The sequence below is a fragment of the Rhamphochromis sp. 'chilingali' genome (genome assembly GCF_963969265.1).
Source record: "Rhamphochromis sp. 'chilingali' genome assembly, chromosome: 22".
Classification (NCBI taxonomy): domain Eukaryota; kingdom Metazoa; phylum Chordata; class Actinopteri; order Cichliformes; family Cichlidae; genus Rhamphochromis; species Rhamphochromis sp. 'chilingali'.
The window spans coordinates 9,943,960-9,969,945 of record NC_137950.1 but is presented as its reverse complement, the minus strand read 5'-3'; the positions used below and the strand labels follow the sequence as shown (position 1 = coordinate 9,969,945).

General features: G+C 39.4%; 1 protein-coding gene across 1 annotated transcript in view; it reads right to left on the bottom strand.

Annotated features, from left to right (window-relative positions):
- The window catches only part of snx29 (sorting nexin 29), a 150,776-nt gene that overhangs the window by 11,623 nt on the left and 113,167 nt on the right, over window positions 1-25,986 (bottom strand). Inside the window, exon 19 of the mRNA XM_080873801.1 lies at window positions 12,435-12,575. Coding sequence (XP_080729927.1) covers window positions 12,435-12,575 — 141 coding nt within the window. The remainder of the gene's footprint in view (window positions 1-12,434; window positions 12,576-25,986) is intronic.

Below are 25,986 nucleotides of genomic sequence, written 5' to 3'. Positions count from 1 at the left end.
CATTCAGACCCGCTTCCACTGTGCGACTCTGAAGGCAGAGGCACAGAGCCACATGGCCAATGTGAGCATGGCTAATCGGCATCCAGCAAGGCTCAGAACAAAGCCTGGGCAATGCTCCGTGTTACTCTCTGGTGTTTGGGACTGGAACAAACAGCCATTGAAGGAGGCCAATATTTCCCTTTTTTTTTTCCCCAACTACTGCTTCTCTTTTGATCTCAAATCCCAAAACGCATGTGATTTAATTGTTATGGCTTGAAATGCACATGTGGTTCTTTTGAACAAGAAGAATGAATACCAAGGCTGAATATGCAACCATGGGAAAACAACGCTTTATTTTAAGAAGATACAGCATGTGATAACACATCCAAAGAACAACTCACAATTAAAGTGAGAGCACAGGAGTGATACGGTCTTTCTTTTTTAAAAACATCTGGAATGCTTGGTGAGTTTTCTCAAAACTCATTTTCCAAGGAGCAGCCACATTCACACTTCATTCCTATCAATGCTTAAGAAATAACTATGGCAAATGCTTATAAATAAAGACAAAGCAAACACCAGGAGTCTTCCAGCAGTTTTTTTAAGATAGGAAACCGTCTGTATACCTGCGACACGATGCCTTACAGACAAATTGTGACTCAAGATTTGTTCCTTTCACGGGAACAAATCCACACCTCACTGACAACTATATCACTTCTAGTTTGTTAAACAGTGGCACTGATGCTGATAGGACAGCGCAGAGCAGACAGAAAAGTGGGAGACGGTGAGAGAAAGACTCGTAGGTAAGTATTCATGTGCTGTTCCCAACTAAAAATGAACCCGCCTAAAATCTCACATTTGAGTTGCAAGTCCTACATTTCAAAATTGATTAATTTAGATGGATAGTAAAAGGAAAAGAATTCATTTATTTTCCCATCCCAAAGTCAAATTAAATCAGTTTAACCCACAATACACACTTTCAGTCGGATCTTACACGCGACGCACGGCAGTGCTCCGATTACATCAAGTAGCACAGGACGTGGAAGCTAAAACACTGAATCCTCACCGGTTTTGCCAAAATGTTATCATACATTAATTTGAATTCTTCCTATTAAATATGAGAATATATTATATGATTTAATGCTGAAAAACTGAACAAACTCAGTTTGGATTTTGTGTTTGAACATGAGAGGCACTCTCAAACCTTTAAAATATACTTTAATTATTTTTAGATTATTCTTTTATCCTATCCTTCATGTACTTTATTTGAAATTGTTCAATAATGCAATGACTGGATTTTTCAATTATTGCTATTGTGAACTACAGAAAAATGAACTGAGCTGAGCCCAGTTATCTCTTGTTTGCGTGTGCAACCTCGGAAAAGCTCATTTTAATAATAATAATAATAATAATAATAATAATAATAATAATAATAATAATGGATTGCATTTATATAGTGCTTTTCAGGACCCCTCAAAGCGCTTACAATTCTACTATTCATTCACACACACATTCACACACTGGTGGAGGCAGCTACAGTTGTAGCCACAGCTGCCCTGGGGCAGACTGACAGAAGCGAGGCTGCCATATCGCGCCATCGGCCCCTCTGGACATCACCAGTAGGCGTTAGGTGAAGTGTCTCGCCCAAAGACACAACGACCGAGACTGTCCGAGCCGGGGCTCGAACCGGCAACCTTCCGGTTACAAGACGAACTGCCAACTCTTTGAGCCACGATCGCCCTTAAATGGGGACCACTGAAACTCACCTCTCTGTCAGCATAAAGAAGTTCACCTACATATTTAATCCCTCAGATTTTTCAAGATTTTTCTACTCACAAAGAAATCCTGTTGTAGCACAGAAAGAAATTGATCAGCAACTCCTTGGGCTTAATTTCTCAGAAATAATAAATGAGTAAAATTACAGGAAAAGTTCTGGCAGCGTTTTTGCTATGTCACAGAAAATGTCCTTTTTTTCCTGTAGTCCCATAGAAAAAACAAAAAACAAAAACAGGAACAGAAACTTTCCTGTCATTTGATTGTTTATCTATTTCGTTGTTGGCTTGGTGTTGTATGATTGACCATGAGGGATCAAAAGTTGCAAAAAATTACAATACAATAAAAAAATTTACAATTAAAAAATACAGTAGGAACTATAAAGTCCTTCAAAGCCATGAAGTGGACCAAATCACGGTGTTTGCCAGGATGATTCTGGCCCTTGGGCCTCGTGTTTGACAGTCCTGTGGTAAAATATGTTTAGAATGAAGATGTTAAAGGTTGGATAACAACAACTAGTTATTATTATTTCAATCATTAATCATTACTAAAATCTCTACATTTCTACCAGTAGTCTTTTTAGCCTTGAGTCACAGCAGAATGGCAACAGTAATAATAACCAAGCTAAGCTGAACTTTGAATAGTACACTATTATTGCATATTTCATACAGGCAGCAAATACTAAAGGACCTCTTTAGGTCTAGCACTGCTCGGCTTAAAACAATTTAAAGAAAATCATCAGCACTTTTCTCTGTGCTGAGTTAGTAACTGTATAAATCACTGCAATAAACACTGTAAATGTGGTGACAAGAAACATCCTCTGTGGGAGGATATGAGCTGCGTTCGGTGCAGCATTTTCCAATTTTTCCAGTCTGAACCTACAAAAGTTAGGTAGATGATATGCAGGGCAACAGCTAGAGAGAACTTTAAAAAAAAGTTCATTGTAGCCCCAAATAGAGGATAAGTATGTAAGTTCAGCAGAGTGGGAGTGGATAACTAAACTCAGCTGCATGCTGGGTAAAGCAGACGGGGGTAAGAGCGGGTAAATCTGATGTGTCAGATTAGGCTGTGCATGCCAGCACGGGTTTCATGCTATGTCGACACAACAAGGGACACCCTGCCTGCTTTCACGGATGTCAGAGCAGTAATAACACTAATGGACATCATGACAGACTCATCCTCTTGTGGAAAAACAGAAGTTTAAAGAGAGGCCAGGTGCTGTGTCTTGTTTGCAGAGATGAACAAGAGGGCAGAGCAGAAACTACTGTGGCATACTGATGCTGGTACAAGGCAGATGCTGTCCTCTTAAATCTGTCCTCTTACCTCCTGCTATCATAACACTGCTCTTTACTTGCTCCCCCACACTACTACACTCGTGTGATATCACAAGGACATATAAACATAAAGGTGATGTTTTATGAGCATCTCAGTTCTAAGCTTTATACTGTGTGTCACACAGACTGTTCAATCAAGATGGAAAAAAGAAGAAGCAGCAAGACCGACTGTTTAGTAAAGTCAAAACTAAGATTTTGCATTTTTGTATGTTATAGAACATCTGTTCACTAGATATTATGAAGCACGTTGGATTGGTACATCTAGAATAAAAGACTGATTAGAAGCAAGTCGTGCATCTTGGCATTGCCTTCATTTTAAATTCCTTATTTACATAAAAGGGGAGACAGCAACAATTTTCATTTCTATGGTCCGAAGGACTCGCATTCATGAAATCAAAAGACAGATCTGATTTTTAAAAATGATTTTACATTTTGATGTCGCCCAAAATGAGATTCTTCAAAGCCCACAAGTTATAGTACAACTGCTACAACACAAACACTGCAAAACATTACAGCTTCATTAACTGCTCAGTGCAGAGCGCCGACACATCGACATCTGTGGCTCGTTCCACCACAGCACTAAACTAATGCCATGCTAATTCACATGAATAAGTTAACCAAGTGAAACAATAACTACACCTTCATATATCATTTCTGTGATAAAGAGCAGAGATACCTTGTAAACTTCAACTGTGTATAAATCAGTGTGACACTACGGCTGGCCCATATATTTCCTGTTTGGGCTGTTAGCTGGTTCTTTGAGGGCAAAACCAGGACAACCCTCATCTTCTTACTCCTGTAGTTAGCCACATGTTACAAAGCAAACTTTTCCCATCTGACTGCTCCCGCCACTGATGATGTAGCTGATATAAGAACTGACAAAGACTTAGAGTGAGTGATCAGCGATCTTAAAACATTTAGTTAGATTAGCTAAAGTGTAAGTGCAGTAACGACCCTGTTTCTGTCCTTTTCATGGTCAACATTAAACCCTTGTTTCTTCTCTGCTGTGGTAGTTAACTCAAGCAATGTCCATTAATAAGTCTCTAAAGTCATTTGTTGCAGGAGAAATTGGGGTTGTGTCAGAAAATGCAATGCAAATGCAAATTCCCACTACTGAGCCATAACGACTCAACAACATGGTCTTAAAGTGCAATCTAGATACATGACATTATAATAGCAGCACTAGCTAACATTTAACTGTCACTTTCCCTAGATGTAATCCTTGTTGTTTATTTGATTCTTAGTGTTATTTATGGTTTATTTTGATTTTCATTCATTGCTGAGCCTTTAGCTCTTCTCAACTCGTAGATCTAGTTCATGTTTTACATTTGTGGAGTCCCTTCTGTGGTTCCACCTTCTGTTACGTTCATGCATGTTCTATGGATCCTTGTTCCAGTGTGGTTGTTATTCGTCTGCTGCTTTGCTTTGCTAGGCCTTCCACTCTTGTGTTTTGCATTTACTTCTACTGCCTCATTGACTTCACCTGCAGGATTATACACCCCTGATTAGCCTTCTGTGTATTGTCCGTCTCTGCTTTTCTTTGTCATCTGTAATCCTACCCTGTCTGTTTCCCTCTGTCTTATCAAGTGGATGTTGTTGCCCTGCAATTCAGTTTACTGGATCTTTTGTTATTGGAATTCTGCATTCTGCATCCTCTCGCTGGACATCTACGCCGATCTGCCCCGATCGGGGATTATGAAATGGTCGTGTAATGACAGACGGAAAAGCTGAATATATAGCACACATATGTACACACAGCACAGCTAAATGTCACCTCCCAGAGAGACAGATAAGCAGGAGACAGGAGCTGCCAATGGAACAGAAGTGTAAAGTAGTCACATATGCGTCAGGGTCTCCACAAGTACTCTGTAAATTTGCTGCCAGCTTTTCGGTATTCAAGTCTGGAGGAGGGAAGGAAAAAAACTCTAAATAGATAGTCGGAACGACGGAATGTTGCCTGGCAACAGAAAAACTCATTTAGAAGTGAAAAGTAACTACACCCTACGGTATCAAACATTCTTACCCCCCTGAGATAAAATCAATGCCTTTGACCAAGACTTCGATCCTGCTTGAGAATCTCGAATTACTGTGTTTACAATGAAATAAATTCCTGCTGTGGTTTTTTTACCCCCTTTTAAAGAGAGAAAGGGCAGATTTAAGGACTTTATATGATAGAAGCCTCAGGCAATGCCGTTTTTTTCTCCCAGCAATTCGCATAGTTATTAGAAGCAACATTTAAACACAGTGCTTTGAAAGCATCTGGCACTTGGTGTCTATCAGGTATTTCCTGGAAAAGAAGGTTTTTCAGCACTACCTACTCAGGTGAAACAAAAAAAATTATCATAATGAGCTACCCTTAGTCATCACATTAAAGAAGAACATCAACCTGGGCTCTGATTTAGCCTGCAGTCCACTTGAATTAAGAGAAAGGACAGCAGTGGTACATGCTGGCAACAAAACAAGGTCAAAATGTTCCACAAAGTCAGCCCACACTGGACCACAGTGGGGCTGAAGAGGCTTCTCTCTTGATGCCTTGTTTAAACACTCTCAAAACTACGGGTCCGGATCATGAATAAAACATCGCATGCAATTCAAGAATGCCCATGCAAGACCTTCACAACGTCTCCTTTGTCATAATTAAAAGCATATAACATGCATATTGCATAATATGCGAGCACAACATACTAAGACTTGTTAATAATTCACTGTGTAGTTTCTGATTAATTAATCAGGCCGGCCTCGGCACTCTACTCACTTTTTGTCACCGTATGCATAGATGGGCCAACCGCCACCAAGGGCCATGCTACTTTCAGGAAACCTAAACAAACGTTGAATGATTGTGATCACTGTTCACACCCTTGAATTCACATCAGACTGTTTTAGCATTTTGTGCATTTTAATGTATCACACTGCTATAAATGAGTAAAGCTCATGACCTGGCTAATATCTGCTGCAGATTTGAGGTATGATCACCAAACCCAGCGTGACCCATAACTTCACAGCTGTATCTTAAAGATGTAGTTTTTATACATAAGCAAGGAGCTGAATACATTTGGCATCAACAGAGGTCATGGACAATATAAAGAGACCGCTTGCATGGTTTTAGTTGCAGGAGGAACACAGGATACTTAAAAATCACTTAAACCATTTGATGCCAGAGAAACACCACATCTCCCACCTACCCCATGCTGTAGGTGATTCAGTGCCATTAATCAGCAGCACACATGAAATCTGTGTACTCTGGTTCAAAGTTTCAGCTCTGTTGCACTTCTAATCATGGTGGCTTCAGAGTACACTCCTTCACCTTTGAGTACACCTGTTTTTACTGCAACAAGGTAAGAATTAAAATCAGTGAATATAATCAAAAATTAAGCTTTTAAGGAGCTCTTAAGTTACACTTTAGAGATACTCTTAAAGCTTTTAATTGCCTTTCTAATAACCAGTGTAGTGCTGTGTGCATATCTTGACAGACTGTAGGATTAAAAGTGACTACCCACCTCTACTGCTCTCTTAGTACTTTGATAATGCTCAATGACCACAGGGGAACTATCCTACTATTAATGCCAGGGTACGCTTGAAACAAGCTACCCTGACAATTATCAGACCTGTTTTCTGACCTCATCTGCAGGAAAAGTTTTCATAGCTCTTCAAAGGGTGCAAACTTTAGGATAACTTTTCCTCAAAGGCATTCATGGGCTCGTGCTCATTTACGCTTCCAGAAATAACAGGCAAAGCATGTTGGTTTACTCGTTTCAGAAAATTCCCAAAACTGTGAAGGTGCTGAACCTCAGAAGTAAATCAGTTTACAGTTTATATCCTATAAAAGTACATATTTTGAACCTTCCTATGGAAAATATTTGTGAATTCCCTGCTGTAGAGAAACTATTTCACCCCTGGACTGTTTGAGCCCTGAAAAACAAACCAAAAAGAAAAAAAGATTTGGGGGTCTGATAATAATGTCTCTTTGATGTCATCACTCTGCCTCCTCTGTGCCTCAACATTAGCAGAAGGGAGGAGGAAGCTGACAGACATGAACAGGGAACACTTAGGCTGTAAGCGTGGGCTGGTCCCTGACAAATCAGCTGTTTAAAGGCTGTCATAAGCAGAGAGCGTGCATGTGTGTTACATCTTCTGTTTTACTTAGTTAAACAGCTGGACAGTCTCACCTAAAGCATATGCAGATGCAAGAGTGGGCGGTGGGGGTGTCGCATTAGCTCAATAACAGGACTGAAGAGACACAGAATGAAAACAAAGACTGATCAGGTCCAAACTAGCCCTGACTTTGGGTGTTGACACTAAAGGTGAAGATACCATGAACAATATTAAAATCTCTAATGTTTGCCATAATCAACGATCTCTTGAAGACACCAAAAAACCTACTGCATTAGGTTTGCCTACTTTAACAGACTTTGAGTCAGAGTTATGCAACTTAAATGTAACAAGACTCCAGGATGTAATTACAGTCTTTATTTTGTTTATTCCTGGCCTCATCAATCCTGCGTTTCCTTGGGACCTTGTTAGAACAAAGACGCAAAGGTAGGACTTACATGTAAAAGCTTTAGAGTAATTAATTTAGTGAAGTAAGAGGCATTCATCAAGTAACCTTCTGTTATTCACTGTACAGTGAATCTTTAAAGTGATTATGTCAGAGAGTAATGACCCACCTGCAGCCTGACATTGGACAGGAAAAAGCCAGTGATCACATTTAAATGAGACAAAAAAAAAAAACAAAAAACCACATGATTTATGTGAGGCAGATGAAATTACATAAGTGGTCCAATCAGGGTGCTAGTTTAACTGCCCAAAAAGCCAGGCACATACTTGCACATGCAGGGTTAGCTGTTACATGATAGAAGTATGTATCAAAAACTCGTCCATAAGTTTCCCTGCAAACATAAATCCATAGCGTAGCTGATGTTCTTTGACAACTTCAGAAACGTGTCTCTCTGAAATGTCAGTCACGTGTGTGCATTTATGTGCGCTCTTGTTAACAGGCATGAAACAGAGAGTAGGAGCCATGTAATACAGTTAGTAAGGGGTGTGTATTCACCCAGTTCCTCTGTTACCTGATATTCACTGACAGCCGCTGTGTTTCATCCCTAACACAGCGAACCACAGCAGAGCGCATATTCACGGTGCAGATAAAGCGCTTTTGAAGGTCTTTCTCCTTCTCTCTCCCTTGCAACACACCAAGTACCCTATTCCTAACATTAACATTTCTCCATCATTAGCTGGATATAATGGTGTGAGGCTCTGTGTGTGTATGTATCAAAGTCCGCTTTGGATTTGCAAAGTGTGTCTGTGATGGTGGAACCCTTGAATGAGACTAAAAGCACAACAGACAATAGGAAAAACAGATGGACTGGCAGCGTTTGTGAATGCGCGTTTCAATCAAGTCCTGGCATTGTAAACAGACAGGAGACAAATTAAAGGACAAACTACAATACGCTGTCTTAGAGTAAGGTGCCTCCACGCGCATCCAAAACAGCTTTAATACACCTTGACATTAATTTTTCAGGCCTCTGGGGCTTGTCTGGAGGGCAAAGCATCTGTCTGCTAAATGCAAGGTGGTCTATTCAGTGCCCTATGGATAGGAGCACTGTTATGCTAGAATATATCATTCCCATCAGAATAGAAATGTTTCATTAGAGTATTAAAGTTCTAAACGTGAACTATAAAGGCCAAAATGCCTCCATCAGCATAAAGGACCAAGGATCTCCTCACTGTAGGAATGAAGTTCAGGTTTTTTTCTTCCATGCATGTGGCTTAGGACATTTAATCCCTCCATAGCCAATTGTTCTGGGAAAACAACTGTTTTTTAATAAAGTAAAACTACATATTCTGATGGCATTGAGTTAGGGTAATCACCAATAATGACACATGACTCAGAGGGGTAAATTATTATATGTCATCCCCAAGAAATGACACTGCAAAACATTTACATAATCTTTACATTTCAGCTAGATTTACAGCTTCCTTTAAGCCAGATGCTCTGACCACAGGACAGACAGCTACTTCACCTCACACCATATTAGGAGATTAAGCCCAATGTTTCTGCTAGCTAGCTGGATACTGATACATTTTATATGTACACATATTAAGCTCTTATCTATTAATTTGTTCTTTTTTTCATTAACCATAAATAAATACGGTTTAAATGCTGATTAATGCTACACATGTACCTATGAGGGGGTTAGACATAAGGCACATGACTTTTTATAGTAAGTCATGTGCCTTATGACAACTCCATGTAGAAAACTGTGCTACAGCTAAGCAAGCACATGATTGTACAGTCACACCAATCTCTGTTCAATATATGATTCATTTTATGATATATTTAACTTCAACTAGAACAAAATGTATCCAGAAGAAACATCTTTTTTCAGCTTACAGTATATTTTCTTATTTCAATTTGGAACTATTCAATCCAGGGTGTGAGTTTGAGTAAACGCGCTGATATACTCCATTCCTGTTTTCAAAAGCAGCCCTGCTCTGTACTTCACCTGAGGTCATCACTGATACAAAAACTACAAAGTACTCCCAGGGAGCCAGAAACAAACGCTCACTGGACTGAAATAACAGGGAAACTCAACACGGCAGGCCTGCTGCTTACTGATACAACCAGGTACACAGGAACAAATACACAATAAATACACAACTAAATGCCATATACAAACTACATGCACTTACTTTCGCACACATACGCAGACACACGCACACATTTTGTTGTTTCTCTGCTTTGCTTGTACACAGAGACACAAACACTAACAACCACTTAATATTTATCATATTTTGAAGCGGTTCATCCCTCCGCCTGCTGCTGCATTTGATTTTAGTCAAGACCAAAGACTTTGAACTCTGTTTCCTCTCCCAACCTTTGTGCCTGGAACACCGGATTTTAGCATAAATGGTCAAATCAAATGAAATTTACAGACATAACAGAGGTCAAACAAAATGTAACTAATATGAAACAACTACATTTAATGCAAGCAAAAGGTCAAAGACTTTCAGATTTTGAATAAAAACAGAATATTATATATGCAAATCATTTAAACTGCATATCTGATTCAAAATAATCCAACGGCAACATAGAAAATGCTGGATTTGTGACTAAATAAAGGCTCATTTTAAATCAACAATGCCAGAAAACACTTTTTTTTTTTTTAAAAAACTGGGCTGGGCACATGGTAATACGGGAATGAAGCCGTCTTGCATTCGTTGTTTTGCTTCATAATACACTTCTTTTAATGGGTAAGAAGTCTGGACTGCAGCCAGGCCAGTTTAGCACCTGCACTCTTTCACTGCTGTTGGAACACATTTAGAAACTAGGTTTGGCATTTCCTAAAAAACTCTGCCTAGATATGCAGTATATGTTGCTCCAAAAACTTCGGTGTTCATAAAATCTTCACACATATGAGAGTTACCGCACCGAGTCCAGTAACACCCTCCCTGGCGTTTGTGTGCCGATACCAACTGAGCCATTTCCTCTTTAGCCTAAAGGACTATGCTTTCACAATTTCTAGAAGTATTTTAACATTAGCGTGGTAACAGAGTGAGAAAGATCTGCTCTGACACAACTTTTTGGTTGCTGGTGTCAAATTCAAAATAATAAAATGGGGATAAAATCCAAGCATTGGAGTTCTGTAGTGTGTGAACCACTAATTCGTCTCTATGTCGATTCACAGTTGTTGAAAGAGAAACAAAAGCATTTCTACTCATGTGCTGCTTCCAATTAAATATAGGTAATAAACAATATGTAAGTCATTGCATTCTGTTTTTCTTGACATCTACCATCCGAACTTTTTTGGAAGCATGTGTTTCTCTTCGAGAAGAAAGTGGTGTCCCTGCTTTAAAACGTGCTCAGAGTGTAACAAAGCCTGGACTACTTTTTCTGTCATGATGGGCGACTTTCAGGAGATGGTAAAAACCAATAATTCACACAGACTGCACTGTAATGGGCTTTCAAAGAGCTTTCCAGAACACAATGACACCAACTGTCAAGGCCTTTGATAGACACGTGCACTTCCACATGATACCACATCACAATGTGAGACAGACACACACACACTGATGGCCTCCTGCTTCTTCTTACATATGCAGTGCCTGCAAACACAGCGTTCGGTCCGCTTTCTATCCATGAAAGTGCGCCGTCTTTGAAGGTGGGAAGTCACACCACATCGTTTTGGCTGTGGCAGTACTAAATCCAACCAGCCACAGAATTGAGGTCAGAGCCAAATTATCCCCCAAAGGTTGTAGGCAGACAGTGGAGAACAGGATGAAGAAGAGTAAGGGAATGGTGCGATGAGGAGAAAGGTGGGGGCTCTCCAACCAGACAGAAGGGACACAAGCTTTGAGAACCCAGGCAAGCAGATGAAACCGGTAAAAGAGGAGGAGTGATAAACTGATGTGGTTGTTAAGGTTGCCTTTTTCCCCTCTACAGAGCTTACCATCTTAAAAGGCTCCAATCAGTTTTTACAGTCTGATATAAAATTTTATGAACATTATGCAAGGAAAGACCTCTTTTATGGGGTTTAATGCACAATATATTGAAATATATTTCAGTAGGAGTGCTTCCTATAATCAAATGAATTCGTTTGGGATTTTATTTGGATTCTCTGAAACAAAAAATACACATTTGTTTAAGAGGCCAAGAACACATTGCCTGTATTTCTTAACAGCAGCCGATCCACATCATACTGTATCATACTGCACTGACCACATCACACTTGTCTGTCACCTTTTCACATGACAGACAAACACAGTTTTCTGGATTTATAGTAAATATGCACTTTAATTGTTTATGATAAACAGCTGTTATTATTTGTACAGTTTTTATTGTCTTCTTCATTTTGGTTTAAGAATATTTTGGAGGGAGAAATGTCATGCTTCTGATATTTTTATATGCTTACACTTTAGCTCAGTTCAATTCACAAATTTTGAAGATTCATATTGACAGACATGTTTAGAGTTCAGTTTTTCTGGTTTGTTTTTTTTGCTTGCGATTCATTTGTTGCACGTTTCTCTGTGATTCTGCTGTGATGTGTTTCTGTAACAGGTTGTGTTGGGTTCTTCTGCGGCTCTGCTGTAATTGATTTTTTTGGTTGTTGCTTGGTATTATTTGTGTGTCTGTTTGCAGGATTATTGAAAAAGTTATGGACAGATGTGAACAACAGTTTTATCAGAGGCAACTTAGCAATGATTAACAATGTGAAACTGGACATTTCAGCTACCAAACAGCTTAGCAGGGACACACAATTCATCATTGCTGAAGTGGGTAAGTGAGAGACAGAGCGAGGGTTGAGGTGGCTGACAGTGAGACAAAGACACACATTAGATTTACTATCAGCTCACCTTGTTCCCTATGGCTTTCTTGGGTGGGAAGTTGAAGGTGTCCACCTGAGGAAACTGTGATCTCAGATGATTGTGGAGCTCCCTGAATTCGGTGTAACGCCTGTACACATTCCACTCATTGTCCAGGATGCGGATATACACCTGAAGACATGCAGACACATCACCATGGTTGTCATCAGTATCAACACAAAGATAAGTTAGATTAGCATGTCCTGATTTTCAAAAGTTCGATATACAGTTTAGGACCTCCATCTATAATTAAATCTAATTTCAGTTACAACACTATAATATGTAACCTAATTTCGATATTCTTGAAAATGTCAAACACACCAACGACCCGCTGTTATGCAACAGCCATTCTGCAGTTCACATATTGGTCATCAGGCTCTTGACGGTGCTTTACAATAACCCTTGTAAATGTGTATTTTCACTTACATATTGCAGCACATAACAGAAAGAGTCTATAGACGTAGCTGTGCAGTCACCATTTCTATGCGCCATTAGCTGCTTTATTCAGACTCACGAGAGATAGAGGGAGCAGAAAGAAAAGATGAGCCTATTACAAGAAAGAGGGGGAGTCGGCTTCCATTTTCACAGCAGAAAACGACTGCACAGAGACAAAAGAGAGAGCAGAACAGCTTTTGAAAATTCAATTTTAAAGTGGCCTACCACAAAAAATACAGCTTTGATTCAAGTATATGAAAACAGAAACTGATTTAAAAATCCACCAAATGAACTTCAGCATAGCCCCCCCCACTGCCAAGCAAATCAACAAACGCCCAAACTGTGGTTCAATAATGAACCGCGTCCCTTCAAACCCACATAATACTGAATGTGTCCATAATGGAAATCACGCTTTTATGTATAAAAGCTGTGATAGAGTACGTTAAAATGATAATGAACACTGAGGCAACCTTAAAAATGGAGAAACCCCGAGTAGAAACATCCACGCTGCAATGCTGTGCAAAAGTCTTGAGCCACCTCACATTTTCAAGTATTCTTCATATTTTCCTAGGAAAACTGGAAATGGGTTCAGTTTGTCATTGAAACGTGGAAAAACATACACAGAAGTAACAGCTTATCATGCAAAAACAGAGTTTGAATAATTTGAACACATTTATTTCTTTAACTAGTCTTCAGGAAGAGTTCTCCAGACTTCTTGGAGGACATTCAAAGCTACTTTGGATGTTGGCTGCCTTGTGTTCTGTTCTGTTGCGATGACTGTAGAAATGGAAACAAATTGTATCGTTGCAAGATGCTGCTAGTAACAAAAGACTAAAGATATCATTTAAAACTGTTTGTCTGTCACGTCTAGTCAACACTGAATTATCCTTTGAGTTAGGTGCTATTTTTATGCTTAAATGATTTATAGGTCAGTGTTAAGTGGCTTAACTCTGAAAGACCTTCAGAAAATCTGGAGAACTACTGTTCATGACCACCACAGACTCCTTCAGAGCAGATATAAAGAAACGAAAACATTTTACAGAGTACTATACATTGATGGTTATCTTTAATGTAAACTTTGTATTTACATAACTCAGCTTACTAACTCTAGGTCTGTGATTAGCAGACTGATTTACAGCTACAGGAAATCTTTCTACATTTTGTTCATGTCGGCCTCAAAGGTGGTTTGACAGACAAAGGAGGGAGCAGATAATGACAGAATTTTTTTACTTTGAGGCAACATTTGCTTTACACCACTGAACTTTTGTCAGCATGGATGCTACCGTGCAGTCTAGACTACATAACAAACATAAGAAAATGTGGCACTTTTGACAGCCATTAAAAGCAAACCAGCAGCTGAAGCTCTCCAGAATGTTTCATGGTGAATATCTCAGCAACAGTAATAGGCAGGTCTAGACAGGGTTAAAGTTATAAAGGTAAACTTTAACTAAAACCGCATGATTGTTTAAAAATAGCATTTAATTCATTACAAAAGATATAAATGATAAATATCACACTATGACTCCATCTCCTTCACTTTGTTAATTGATTTCATCTACAGCACAATCACTGACTAGTGTGATAATATGCTTACAAAAAATATGAATTTAATACATTGTATCCCCAATAAAAACTAGTTGGTCAAGGTTCTGTTTAAGCAGCTTGTTGTGTGGAAAGCAGCCGTGCACAAGCAACGACCTAAATCTGGTAAGTGACAGTGGTTCATGACAAGATGGAAGAAGACAAGGCCACTAATGGACCGAAGACCTGTCATCTCAGCACTTCACATCTGACCTACAGAAGCACATTTAAGTTTCCACCAACTTCACTTTTGCAAGTTCAGAGAAGCACTGCCCCGATACAGTACGGTCTAATTGTGTGTGTGCGTTGATCAAAGTGGATGATGGAGACTCAGCTGACAAAACTGGGGCATGATGACGTCCTTATTCAAGACACATTAAAGCTGCTTTGACGTTGTACAGGTCTTCTTTTTGTTTACGGTAGATATTCTGACAGCTGATGGGAAAAACACAGGTGTAATTAATCGCACATCAACAACAACAGCTACTCTGCATTAGATGAGCTAGTTTCTAGTACCTGCTCACTGTCACTACTTTTGCTGACATAATGTGTTCAAGTATAGAAGTTCAAGTACGCATTGATTCTAACACATACATGTTGGAAAATGAGTGAAGAATACAAACGACTTAAACTGTGCTTTGAGCACACCCAACATATCGGGTGTCCTAGCCCAGCTTTCTCAGCATGACCGCTTTCCTTACACAATAACCTCATAAATATTAGAGGTGGGGAACTAATACAACTAACAGGGCTGAGCATGTAACCCATATCATGCGAGATGATTGCAGGCCCTACTTTCTCTCCCACTTTTCCTGTCCACTTTCAAACTGTGAAATATAAGAGAATCTTCTAGCCACATGCAATATTTTAGTTTCACATGCTTAATTGGCTTGCAGTTTTCTCCTCCTAGAACTGGTGTGAAAGTCTAATGAGGTTTTAGGTCATATTTTTGCAGAAATAGAGACATTCTCAAACTTTTTCACCAACTGTATTGTCACGTCTGAACCACAACAGCTGCATTAGCAACAATAAGACGACAGAATCTGTGCAGTTTCTCAGCCATCACATGCTCCTTACATATGGCTGTGTGAAGCTTAATCCACTTTACAGCGTCTCATTGGCATACTTATTTATGGCAACGCATTAGCCTTTGCACACAGCTACCAGCTCCTTTCCCTTGACAGGTCACAAATCTCTCTCATTATCTCCAACAAAGATCTTGGCACCATCTAAATTGTATCCCTAATGTTTGAGCACTGGTGGTTTGATATCTCCAATAAAACCAGTTTTCAAACAGTGACGTGGCCTTTAATGATGATTCAGATAGACCTTGTGGAAGAGAGTTGATGGGTTTGCGCTGTTCCTGAAAGCTTAACTGTGATGGACGCAGTCCTATTGTCAGTATTTGAATGGCTTAAAAGAATATCTGAGAAAACTTAATAATACGCTTAATAAAAATACGCCCTCAGCGGGTCAACACAAAAAGGAAAGAAAAAGCATTTGGCTGCAAAAGCATAAGAAAGACTTTTTTGTTAGTACTAAAATCCATTCGGTGTGCTGAATATACCAACAAAATTAACTCAGTTACCTCAGTATTAAACTCCCAGCTTTGAGCTTCTGCCTTGAGAAACAGGCTAAAAAGTGCGAGCATTATTCATAATTCTTAACACAACCATAACTTCACATCTTTGCGTACTCTCACTGGTGCAGGTAGAGAAAGTTCCCTGTTTATGCCTGGAATTCCCACTTTTTGGGAACTATATGCACTTGAAACACATTTTTCTCTGGACAGATGCTAATTTTTTAGAAATTATTATTCGTACACAAATATATTAGCATTTTTTTTTTCAAGTTTGCTGCCATTATCCTGTGTACTTTAAGGTTGTGTTTAATTCACATAAATAACTTGTGTTACTTATTTATCTAATTTTCAAATCAAGAGCAGTTCGTCTACAGAAAGTGTGAACACTGCTGATGGTTAACGGTGTTCTCACAGCTGTTTAGACTCTTTTTAACATTCACCACAAGCGTGGTCACTGCTAAACAACTTTCACTATGCTTATATAGTGAATCTCGCTGTGCACTGTATTTTTCCAGAACATTTGTATGTCAAAAGGCTGCCATGTGCTTCCATTTATTCATTAGCATCCCCTTTAACAGACACCTCAGTGACTGAAAGCTGGTCTGAGGTCCCCATAAGTCCACATATCCACAAAAACGTATTCAAAGTTTCTTACAACGTAAATTATCTAGAACATCCAAACAGCACACAGTGACAGAACCATTTCCGCAGTTTATCCAGAGTAGCTGACAGCCGAACATCTTCCTGTGAAAACGAGCCCTTGTATACTATGAAAACCCTTCGGAAACAAAGATCTGAAACAAAGTCTGTGAACAGATAATTGCAGCTATTTCTCTCCTTGACATTTAACTGGATCTTTAGCCTGAGGGTATTCCAACAAGCAGGTTGAAATGGGAGTAACTGTGAGCACAGCTAAGAAATGCAGAAAGTGCGGATGATAATTGATGTATTTCTCCATCTTATATCTTCCAGCACCACAGGAGACCCACAGAGAAAGCCCTGTTGCTCAATTTCCAGTTTTAACAATATGCAACTACAGGGCACAGAGAAAAGATGGCTAATTATGGCTTTCATTCAATGTCTGACATCATGAATATCACTGTTTTTTGGAGGCAGCTTAAGCGGCTCACACTTAAGCTCTGAAAGATGGACATAGCCACCCTGACATCACTCGTAGGATAAGTCTCAAAGTGAAGCCTTGAGCTGGTGGTTGTGGTCATCTTGGTGTACTAAGACCAGATGTGATGGGCTAAGGACAGGTGGATCTGACAGTAGAGGTGACATGTACAAAATGAACATGCTATCATTACTTACTCATTAACTCAACACTAGTACTTGAGGTCATACACCCAACTAAGACAGCGTTTGCTAAGGTCGTACATCAAAGGTGCCAAACTTTTAAAGTCTGTTTTTCCAATAAAACACTTTAAAAAGAGGTTTAAGGCATTTCTGCATCCTTTTCACATTTCAGACCCAGAACCTCCATCGATCTGTAATAACGTGGCCTCTGCAAACATACAATTTACAATAGCTTTGAGCAAAAACTGATGTAACAAAGACGTTGAAAAAAAAACAAACAAACAAACAAAAGTGCTTTAATTAAAAAACAAGTACCTGCAAGCTACACGGTTACTGTATGAATTAATGATAAATTTACAAAATAAACAACTAAAGAGGAAACAAATCTTTTGAAGCCTCAGAAAGACACAACAGACACCTGACTGTCATGAAATATTTGTGGATGTATGTTTGTTGAGAAGGGGAGAATAAGAGGTTTGCTCAAACCAAAGGAAAAGCAGCAGAGTTTCATATTATCACCAGTCTCTTGCAGGCCTAACCAGCTGCCCAATTAGGCAGAAAATAGAATCCATTTGGAGGCTTTAGAAGGGAGAAGAGCAGCGAAGGACCATGGAGAAAAGAGGAGTAATGTGCCCTTCCCCCATCTAGGTTAGCAATATAATCTGGTCTCTTCGGCCCAGACTGAAAGTCCAGACTATTGGGTGGACTGGCATTCATGGTCCCCAGAGGATGGCTTGTAATGTTTTTCTTGATTCCTTAACCCAGAGGTATCAAAGATAAGCCTCGGGGGTCATACTCAGCCAGACAAAGACTCCAACCCCGTCCACACTGCTCTTCTTCATGTTTTCCAACATAAGGTCAAAGCAGGCTGTATCTGGCCCACGATGTAAAATGATTTTGACATCCTGCCCTAATCTTTCCAGCTGAAATAATTATGAGGTTCGCACATCTTTGGTTTTGTGCAAAATATCTCAATAATGTACTCTATTGACTACTAAACAAAAGGATGTTTGTATCACCTTCATAAGTTAAAATGACAAGATGAACTCAAAGCACCACCTCCCAAAGGTAGCTGGTAAAATTTGGTCTATCAACAGAGGCCAATGAAAGTTTCTACGAATGGAGACGGGTCTCTCCACTATATGAACGCATAAACTTGCAGAAAGTTCATATTTCTATTATGTTTGCCACATCCTTTTCCAGGACGGTTGGTCTCATTTAATCGCGCTCTGTCACTGTGATTAGTTTCTTTCAATTTTTTAAAAGACACGTAATTATAAAGTAAGCACAACTAACTGTTCTTGAGCCAGTTTTAATTCAGTTAAAATTTGAAAACAGGTTAATCGGAAATGAAAACTCATAAGTAATGACAATTTAAACAGCCATAATTCAAAAAACAAAGAGATCATATAATAAGACAGAACCATTTATGAATCTGTGTTACTTGTTTATCTAAAAAAGGATCAAAGAAGAAGCAAAAACAAACAGAAGGTAGTGAATGGCTGATTATTGTCTTTGAATGCAGCAAAGGCGTTTGTTTTGGAGCGCTGGCATCCTGCAGAATTAGACGCTGAAATAACAAATCAGACGAGGAAGAGATAAGGAGGAGGTGAAGGGGAGGTAGATGAATGTTGGTGAAAGATTAGAGAGGAGGAGGAGGAGGAGGAGGAGGAGGAGGAGGAACTAAAGATGTTCAGGACAAGGGGCAACTACATTTAGACAACTACGAAAACAAAAATCAAGAAACAAGGAAACAGACGCAGGACCAGGGAAAAAAATGGTGACGATTAAGAGAGGACGGAGGTGTGTGGATGGAAAATAAACTATGCATCTCTTTGATGAGTGTGTTTGCTTTTAACCTGTTTAGACCAGATGTGACATGTTTGTATTAAACGATCCGATCACACAATCAAATGGGGAAATTAAGGTTTGACTGAATGATTGATGAATGACCCGGAAAGCAATGGGTGGTGAGAAAATTAATAAGAGATTTTATTTACCTGGTTTTTTAAAACTAGTTTTGTTGATTTGGGTTTCATTTAAACATGGCCATTTCATTGATGGAAAAAATGCATGAATTACTGCCAAACAAGCCAACGCTCTCCTCACCTTTAGCATCCAGTTGTTCTGGGTGCAAATCAATCCAGAATGCTTAACGTGAGTCAGGAAACACTGCAGAGGATGCTACAGTGTAGAAAGCTGCTATCTCAAAGACCAACAGCCTGCTGTGTACACTTTATATTCATTTGCATGGATTAACTGATGAAGCAAAGCACCTTTGCTGCCTCAGTGAGAAAAGTCAACAGGAGATAACTTGAAAAACTGGAAGGAGCTCGTATATATTTGCAACTGACATAAAGATTGAGGGGAAACAAGTTTTCATACAATATTGAAAATATTCCTAGAATTCTTATTTGCGGTGCACACATCAATAAGCCACTATTGTGTTGCTCCCATTAGCTGGTAATATGTGACAAAGCCAGTGTTTCATGTAGGATTCTTCTCATTAAAATATAATAACTGAAACTAAAGGCGCCTGCACAGGGAAGGCTTTTCCACCGATTTTACCAAGTACCTGAGCTTCTCTTGCATCTCTGTTTGAAGCAACTCTGGAAAAGGAAAAAGGGGGTTTATATTAAACAGTTCTGTTTTCTATTTATCTGTCACATCACTCGACAAATCAAAGACACAAACACATTTCCATCTGCTACAGAGCATATTGATGCTTTAGGAAAACTAAATTACCTAAGCTAAAACTTGTTGGATTGCAGCATCTGCAACCTAATCAAACTGCATGTGGAGCCCACGCAAACACGAGGAGAACATACAAAGTCCATACAGAACTAGTCAGATGGTGGAGTTGAACTCAGGACTTTCTTGTAGTGAGGCAAGAGTGCCAACCACTATTCCACCGTGCTTTTGATGACTAAAATATAAAAGTTGCCGTCTTTTTTTCTACTGACAGTTGCTCCAAACACTTTACAAAGCATCTTAGTTTCCTTAACATCAAATGCAAAATTTCTGTTGCATTTTCATGAGAAACAGGGAGCACAGAAGCTAGTTGTACAGTTCCCTGATCAAATGTTTGCATTTAACCTTACTGCACAAGCAGATTAGTTGGGATTGAATCACTTCCAACTCATCCTGCCACGAGTCTCGTTTATATTCGCTGACCAAAGTCGCCGTACATTACATCAGTTTTTGTGCTCGTACATTCGTTTTTATTTAGTTATCGTCGTGTTTCTGTCAGGAAACAAAGGTTGTTGACAAAAAGTATGACGAAACTTACACTGATGGCACAAAGCAGCTTAAAAAGTTGTAGACTTTTAACTCAGAATAGCCATCTCAAGCAACACATGAAAGCAGGGAGAGTGAATCAAATGAGGTAAAGCTGTGGGTCCTAAAACAAAAAGAACGAGTTCAAAGGTTTATAAAGCCTTCATAAAGCACAGAGCTGACAAGGGCAATGACCGGCGACCATTCTCTCTATTTATCATCAGGAACAACCCCTTTCACAAGTGGTCCTGTGATCTATTATTCATATAGAAAATTGGATCGTAGCAGCTTGAAAACAGCATGAGCCAAGATTTAAGGAGGCCTAATCATCTGTGACAAAAGCAGTAACCTCAGAGCTGAAAAATAAAGGCACAACACAAGAACCAAAAACTGCAGTTTCCAGTATCCAAAAAAAGTCAACCCTGATTAAACTCTTCAAACGGATATCTGCATGAGGAAGGGCACACAGTCTGTGTTCTTTGGTACTTTCTTCTGATCTGGGTTAAAAAACAAACAGTAAATATGCTATAATGTGTAATTAGGTGCTAATGGAGCTTTGCTTCCATTCTGGTTTCCACCTGGAGACCACATGTAGTATTGAGTTTTATTAACTCATTCACTGCCAGCCATTTTCAAATCAGGTAACTCCCCACTGCCAGGGTTTTTGAGCATTTTTACTCATTTTTGAAGAGCCACAGAAAACTGTGTGTTATGATCATATAAACGCTGAACCTACCAAAATGAAGAACAGACTCTCTTCTTTCATCCAAAAAAAAAAAAAAAGCTTGTTTCTACCATTTTCCATTCTTTAGTAATCAGCTGTAGAAGAGAGGTGGGTTCCACCAAAAATGCCTGTTTTGACCAAAAAAAGGGAGAAAACGAGCTTTTTGTGAAAAATACATTTCAAGCAGAAAAGTGCCTTTGACACTAATATTTCTTGCTTTGTGACACCTCTAACATATAAAATAGTTTTTCACTTCTATAAAACAGAAATAACACTGAGAAAGGTTATGTTTTATCAAAACTATTTATTTACAAATATATGAAAAAATAAAATTCACTGACAAGCTGGCCGAGGTTGTATTCTGGCCCCTCCCATTGAAAAACGTAATTGACGTCTATAGACGTCAATGGCAGTGAATGAGTTAATAACTCAGGATTATCAGGACAAAAGCTGCGACCAAAAACTAGCAGAGAAAAAAGCATAAGTGTAACATATACAAAGACAACATAAGCAGGACTTATATGAATACAGTTTTTACATGTTGAGATGATATCAGTCCACTAATTAGAGCAGATTAAATCCATTGCTGAATATGAGCAAGGTCTAATTCTGTGCTCTCGCTGGTATTACCTTTCATCCTGGAAGTGGAAAATAAACCTCCTGGTTTTGTGTTACAGTGGGTGGACAGCTACATTAATTGACTTCAACAGTAAATTGCATCATAGCACAAACTTTTGCCTAGTAACATATGCAAGACAGAGTCGAATCATCTCATCCTTCATTTGTATGTATACTCTGTATTCTTCTTCTTAATCTATACAGTCTGACATGTCCTGTACTTATGGATGCGCCTTGCTAGCCAAGCTAAAACTGCACAAACAAAACTGAAACAAAACATTCAAAATGAAATCAAAACGGATGACACGAAAAGCAAGTAATAACACATGACAATGCCTCAGTGTGGTCTGTAATAAGGTGGTAAAACTCTTGCTATCATCATAAACGTAACCTAAGACTCGTAAGGCCTATAGGAATTATTCCACCGTGTTTTCCAGTCCGAATTGATCTATTCCTAACACAGAACAGCCATCGACACGTCAGACATGGAGCTTTTTAATCACCAGAGCAATCAGCTAAAGTTCTTTCTCGAAAACCGGCAGGTGGTAACCAGATATGAGCACTCAACATCGAAGTTGGAAACTACCCAGGAGAAACTGAGTGACGCCACAGCAGGAGGAAAATGGGACATGCCGCAGCTATTATCGCCATCTTTTTATCACAATTGCTTCCCTTACGCTGTTCTCTTCATCTCCCACTTCCTTCACCTGTCAGCGCTCTCCCTCCCACTCTTCGTATTTGTGTGTCCCACACCACCACCACCACTCCTCACTCACACACATACACATACACTCGCATGAACAAATGAGTCACTGACAGTTTGTGAGAAAGGGTTTTCAGCATAGTATGGAAGTCAGAGATCAAGTGATTGAAGGATAGGCCACGCAGTGGATGATGCAGTGCAAATTAGAGCTGAATGAGACAAAAAAAGAGGGGAGGGGAAAGAGGAGTATCAGGAAAATGGAGCCAAGAGGAAGCGGCAGACAACTGGAGACACAAATAAATGTGTAAATATAAATTGAGGTTATCAGGGGAGAAAAAAGCAGGGAGATGAGGCAGTCTGACAAATTATGTTCCAGCTCAGAGATCTAATCAGATATCTGGAGGCTAAAGCAGAGATTACCACATTCCCTTCTGACTCCTTCCACCAAACGACGTCACCATCCAAATCCTTCCATCAGTCCAACCTCCCCATCACCCTCAGGGAGAAAGTTCCCAGCCCCCCACATCCCATTTCCACCTGCAAAGACACACTTTGAAGTGTTTATTGGCGGGTAGGTCACTGATCAAGTGCCGCAGCAGGGCTTAGCCCATACTGCTGGGTGCCTTTCAAGAGCTCAGTGTTGCTTTGCTATGTTTATAAGGGTTAAATCCAGAAACAGGTGCTGTGCAAGCCAAACAGTAAGAGGTGTATGATAAGATAAAATAAAATAAAATAAAAATTCAGCCTATTCTGAACTGCCTTCATAAAGCAGTGTGTGGATTGATCTTTGCAAATAAAAGTGCAACAATATCTTTGTGAGATACAATATCTTTTGTTTGGACAGTTTTAGCAAGGAGGAAACTCCATCCTATAGTTTCTCCTGCAAATGACGCTACCCACAGGCACAGCTAGAGGTAAATCTCCTTCATGGGGGCTTGCAGTTATGATAAATAACGTTTAGTGCAGATAAAACTGAATCGAATAAAACTGCAAGTTGAGAAAATTAATCATCCTAATTCGTTACACCAGAAACCTTTTGCCTTTCCCATCTAAAGATATTTGTACAGGCTCTAGTTGAGGCGAACTGGTAATTCCAGTTTTACTCTTTTCCTATGCATTATGCAGGTGTTGCATTTTCTGTTCTCCCCCTCAAGTCAGAAGGTCACAGCCTCATCCCTACTCCTGCCAATGCCCGTGTCCTTCCACAGAAATGCATTTTATTTAAGTACTATTGAATGAGACACTGAAGCTCAACCTCCCCACTGTGAAATGCTCTGGATAAGAGCACTAACTTAAGTGCCTAAAATGGAAATGTAATGTAAATTACACTGATGCTGAAATTGATGAGGTGCCTGTGCTGCAGTGTACAGCAGCAAAAGCATCCTCTGCGTCTTCCCGAGGGTGTTTAATCTATGACTGATGGATGTAAGACGAAGACAACGATTGTAATTATCATCATCATCTTTGTAAAACATTCATCATTACCATCATCAACATAACCGTTATCTCGCTCTTTCACCAACCAGCCATTATCATAACCATAATCACTCACGTGCACATCCATACAGAGTCCAATACGTGTGTGTGTGTGATAATACACACACACAAAAAAATCCTGCAAGCTCATGATCAGCGATATTCATGTGTCTTTAAATGCAACACCAACAAACATGCACAGCTATCGGCACATGCTCAAAGATCACATTTAATACATATGGATGTACTATCTCATCTGCACAGGGAAAGCAGTCCAGCAATGCAGATTAAGCCTCCGGCTAATCAGAGCTGCTGACGTGGAGCAGGTCTGGATGTAGGGCATGCCGGCTCAGTAGCCATGAGTCTTCCTAGCTATATCCAGTGGATAACACAGAAATTAAAGGTGTTAACACAGTTCCCAGTTTGCATGTCTCTGGGGGATAGCAGTCCATTGAAGGCAGCTGTGCACACATCTGAAAGAGTTTCAAGGACGTATCAAAGATTCACAGATGCGCTGATTTATATAGTTTATATACATTAAAGTCTTTGAGAGAAGCAAGTTAAACAAGGTTTATGTAACTGCTATTTCTGTAATTGAGACTCTGCTTGAACAGGCTTGAAGATGAGCATACACAAAGTAGATAATAACAAATATAATTAATGAACTTTAATGAACTGCAGTAAAATTAATGGACTTAATGATAATTACATATTACTTTTAGAGATGCATCCCTTGTAATCAGATTAACAGTCGATGTGGTCAGTTAACTAACAACCGTAATCTGTAATTTATCACCATCAACAGTATTTTCTGGGATCATTTTTAAGCATTTTCTGGCCTTTGTTACAGTTTAAAGTGGACTTGAAAGCTGAGAGAGAGCAGGGGGAAGACACAGGGCTGGAGCAGATGGCAGCATGGAAACGGTATCATCACTTTAACTTAGCTTTGAGTGCACTACAAAGCTATGGAACGCCAGGACTGCCATAATGAATTAATTAAATACACCATTAAATAATTAATTAAATGTGGCAATAATTAATTAAAATTGGAATTAATTAATTAAATAAATAGTTATGACACATGTAATTAATTAATTATTGACACATTTAATTAATTATTTATGTATTTCACATTTTAATTAATTATTGACACATGTAATTAATTAATTATTGACACATTTAATTAATTATTGACACATTTAATTAATTATTTAATGATATATTTATTTATTTCATTTTGGCAGTCATGGCGCCTGGCTCTCGTCATGAAATAATTTTATCTGTCAGCCTCACCCATCAAACTCAGGGGGCGGGGTTAACGCTGCCCATGCAGCTTCTCTAACATTTGATTGGTTGCCGTGCAAAGTAAGTCAAAACAGGTCGATCCTAGAAAATCGATTGCTTGTGTAGACTTGGGGCAGCCAGTTATCCCAGAATGCAGATCAAATCACAAGCAGCAATGGTGGTGGTGTAGTTTTAAAATACCCCGTTTTTCTGTCACCAGCTACACTTTTAACAGTGTTTTAGCCGCGAATGTCGCGCCGTATGTCTGGTCAGGTTGTCAACATAGAACATGTTTGCAAAAGTGCTCAGATGTTTTCAGAGATTTCACTAGCTCTGCTAACAATTAGCATGCAGAGTGCACCGAGGGGGTTACGTTAACCGGTTTGTTTACATATTCCACTCTCCGTGTTCCACATGTTGCATTCGCAGATTCTCATTTTCACCGAACGATCGTCTCTTTCCGCCTGGTCTTGTGTCTCTGTGCTTCTGTAACATAAAGAACGAGCTGACATTTTTCTCACGAAACCAGCGATCAGCTCAACAGACCCTCAGTTTACCTGCATGC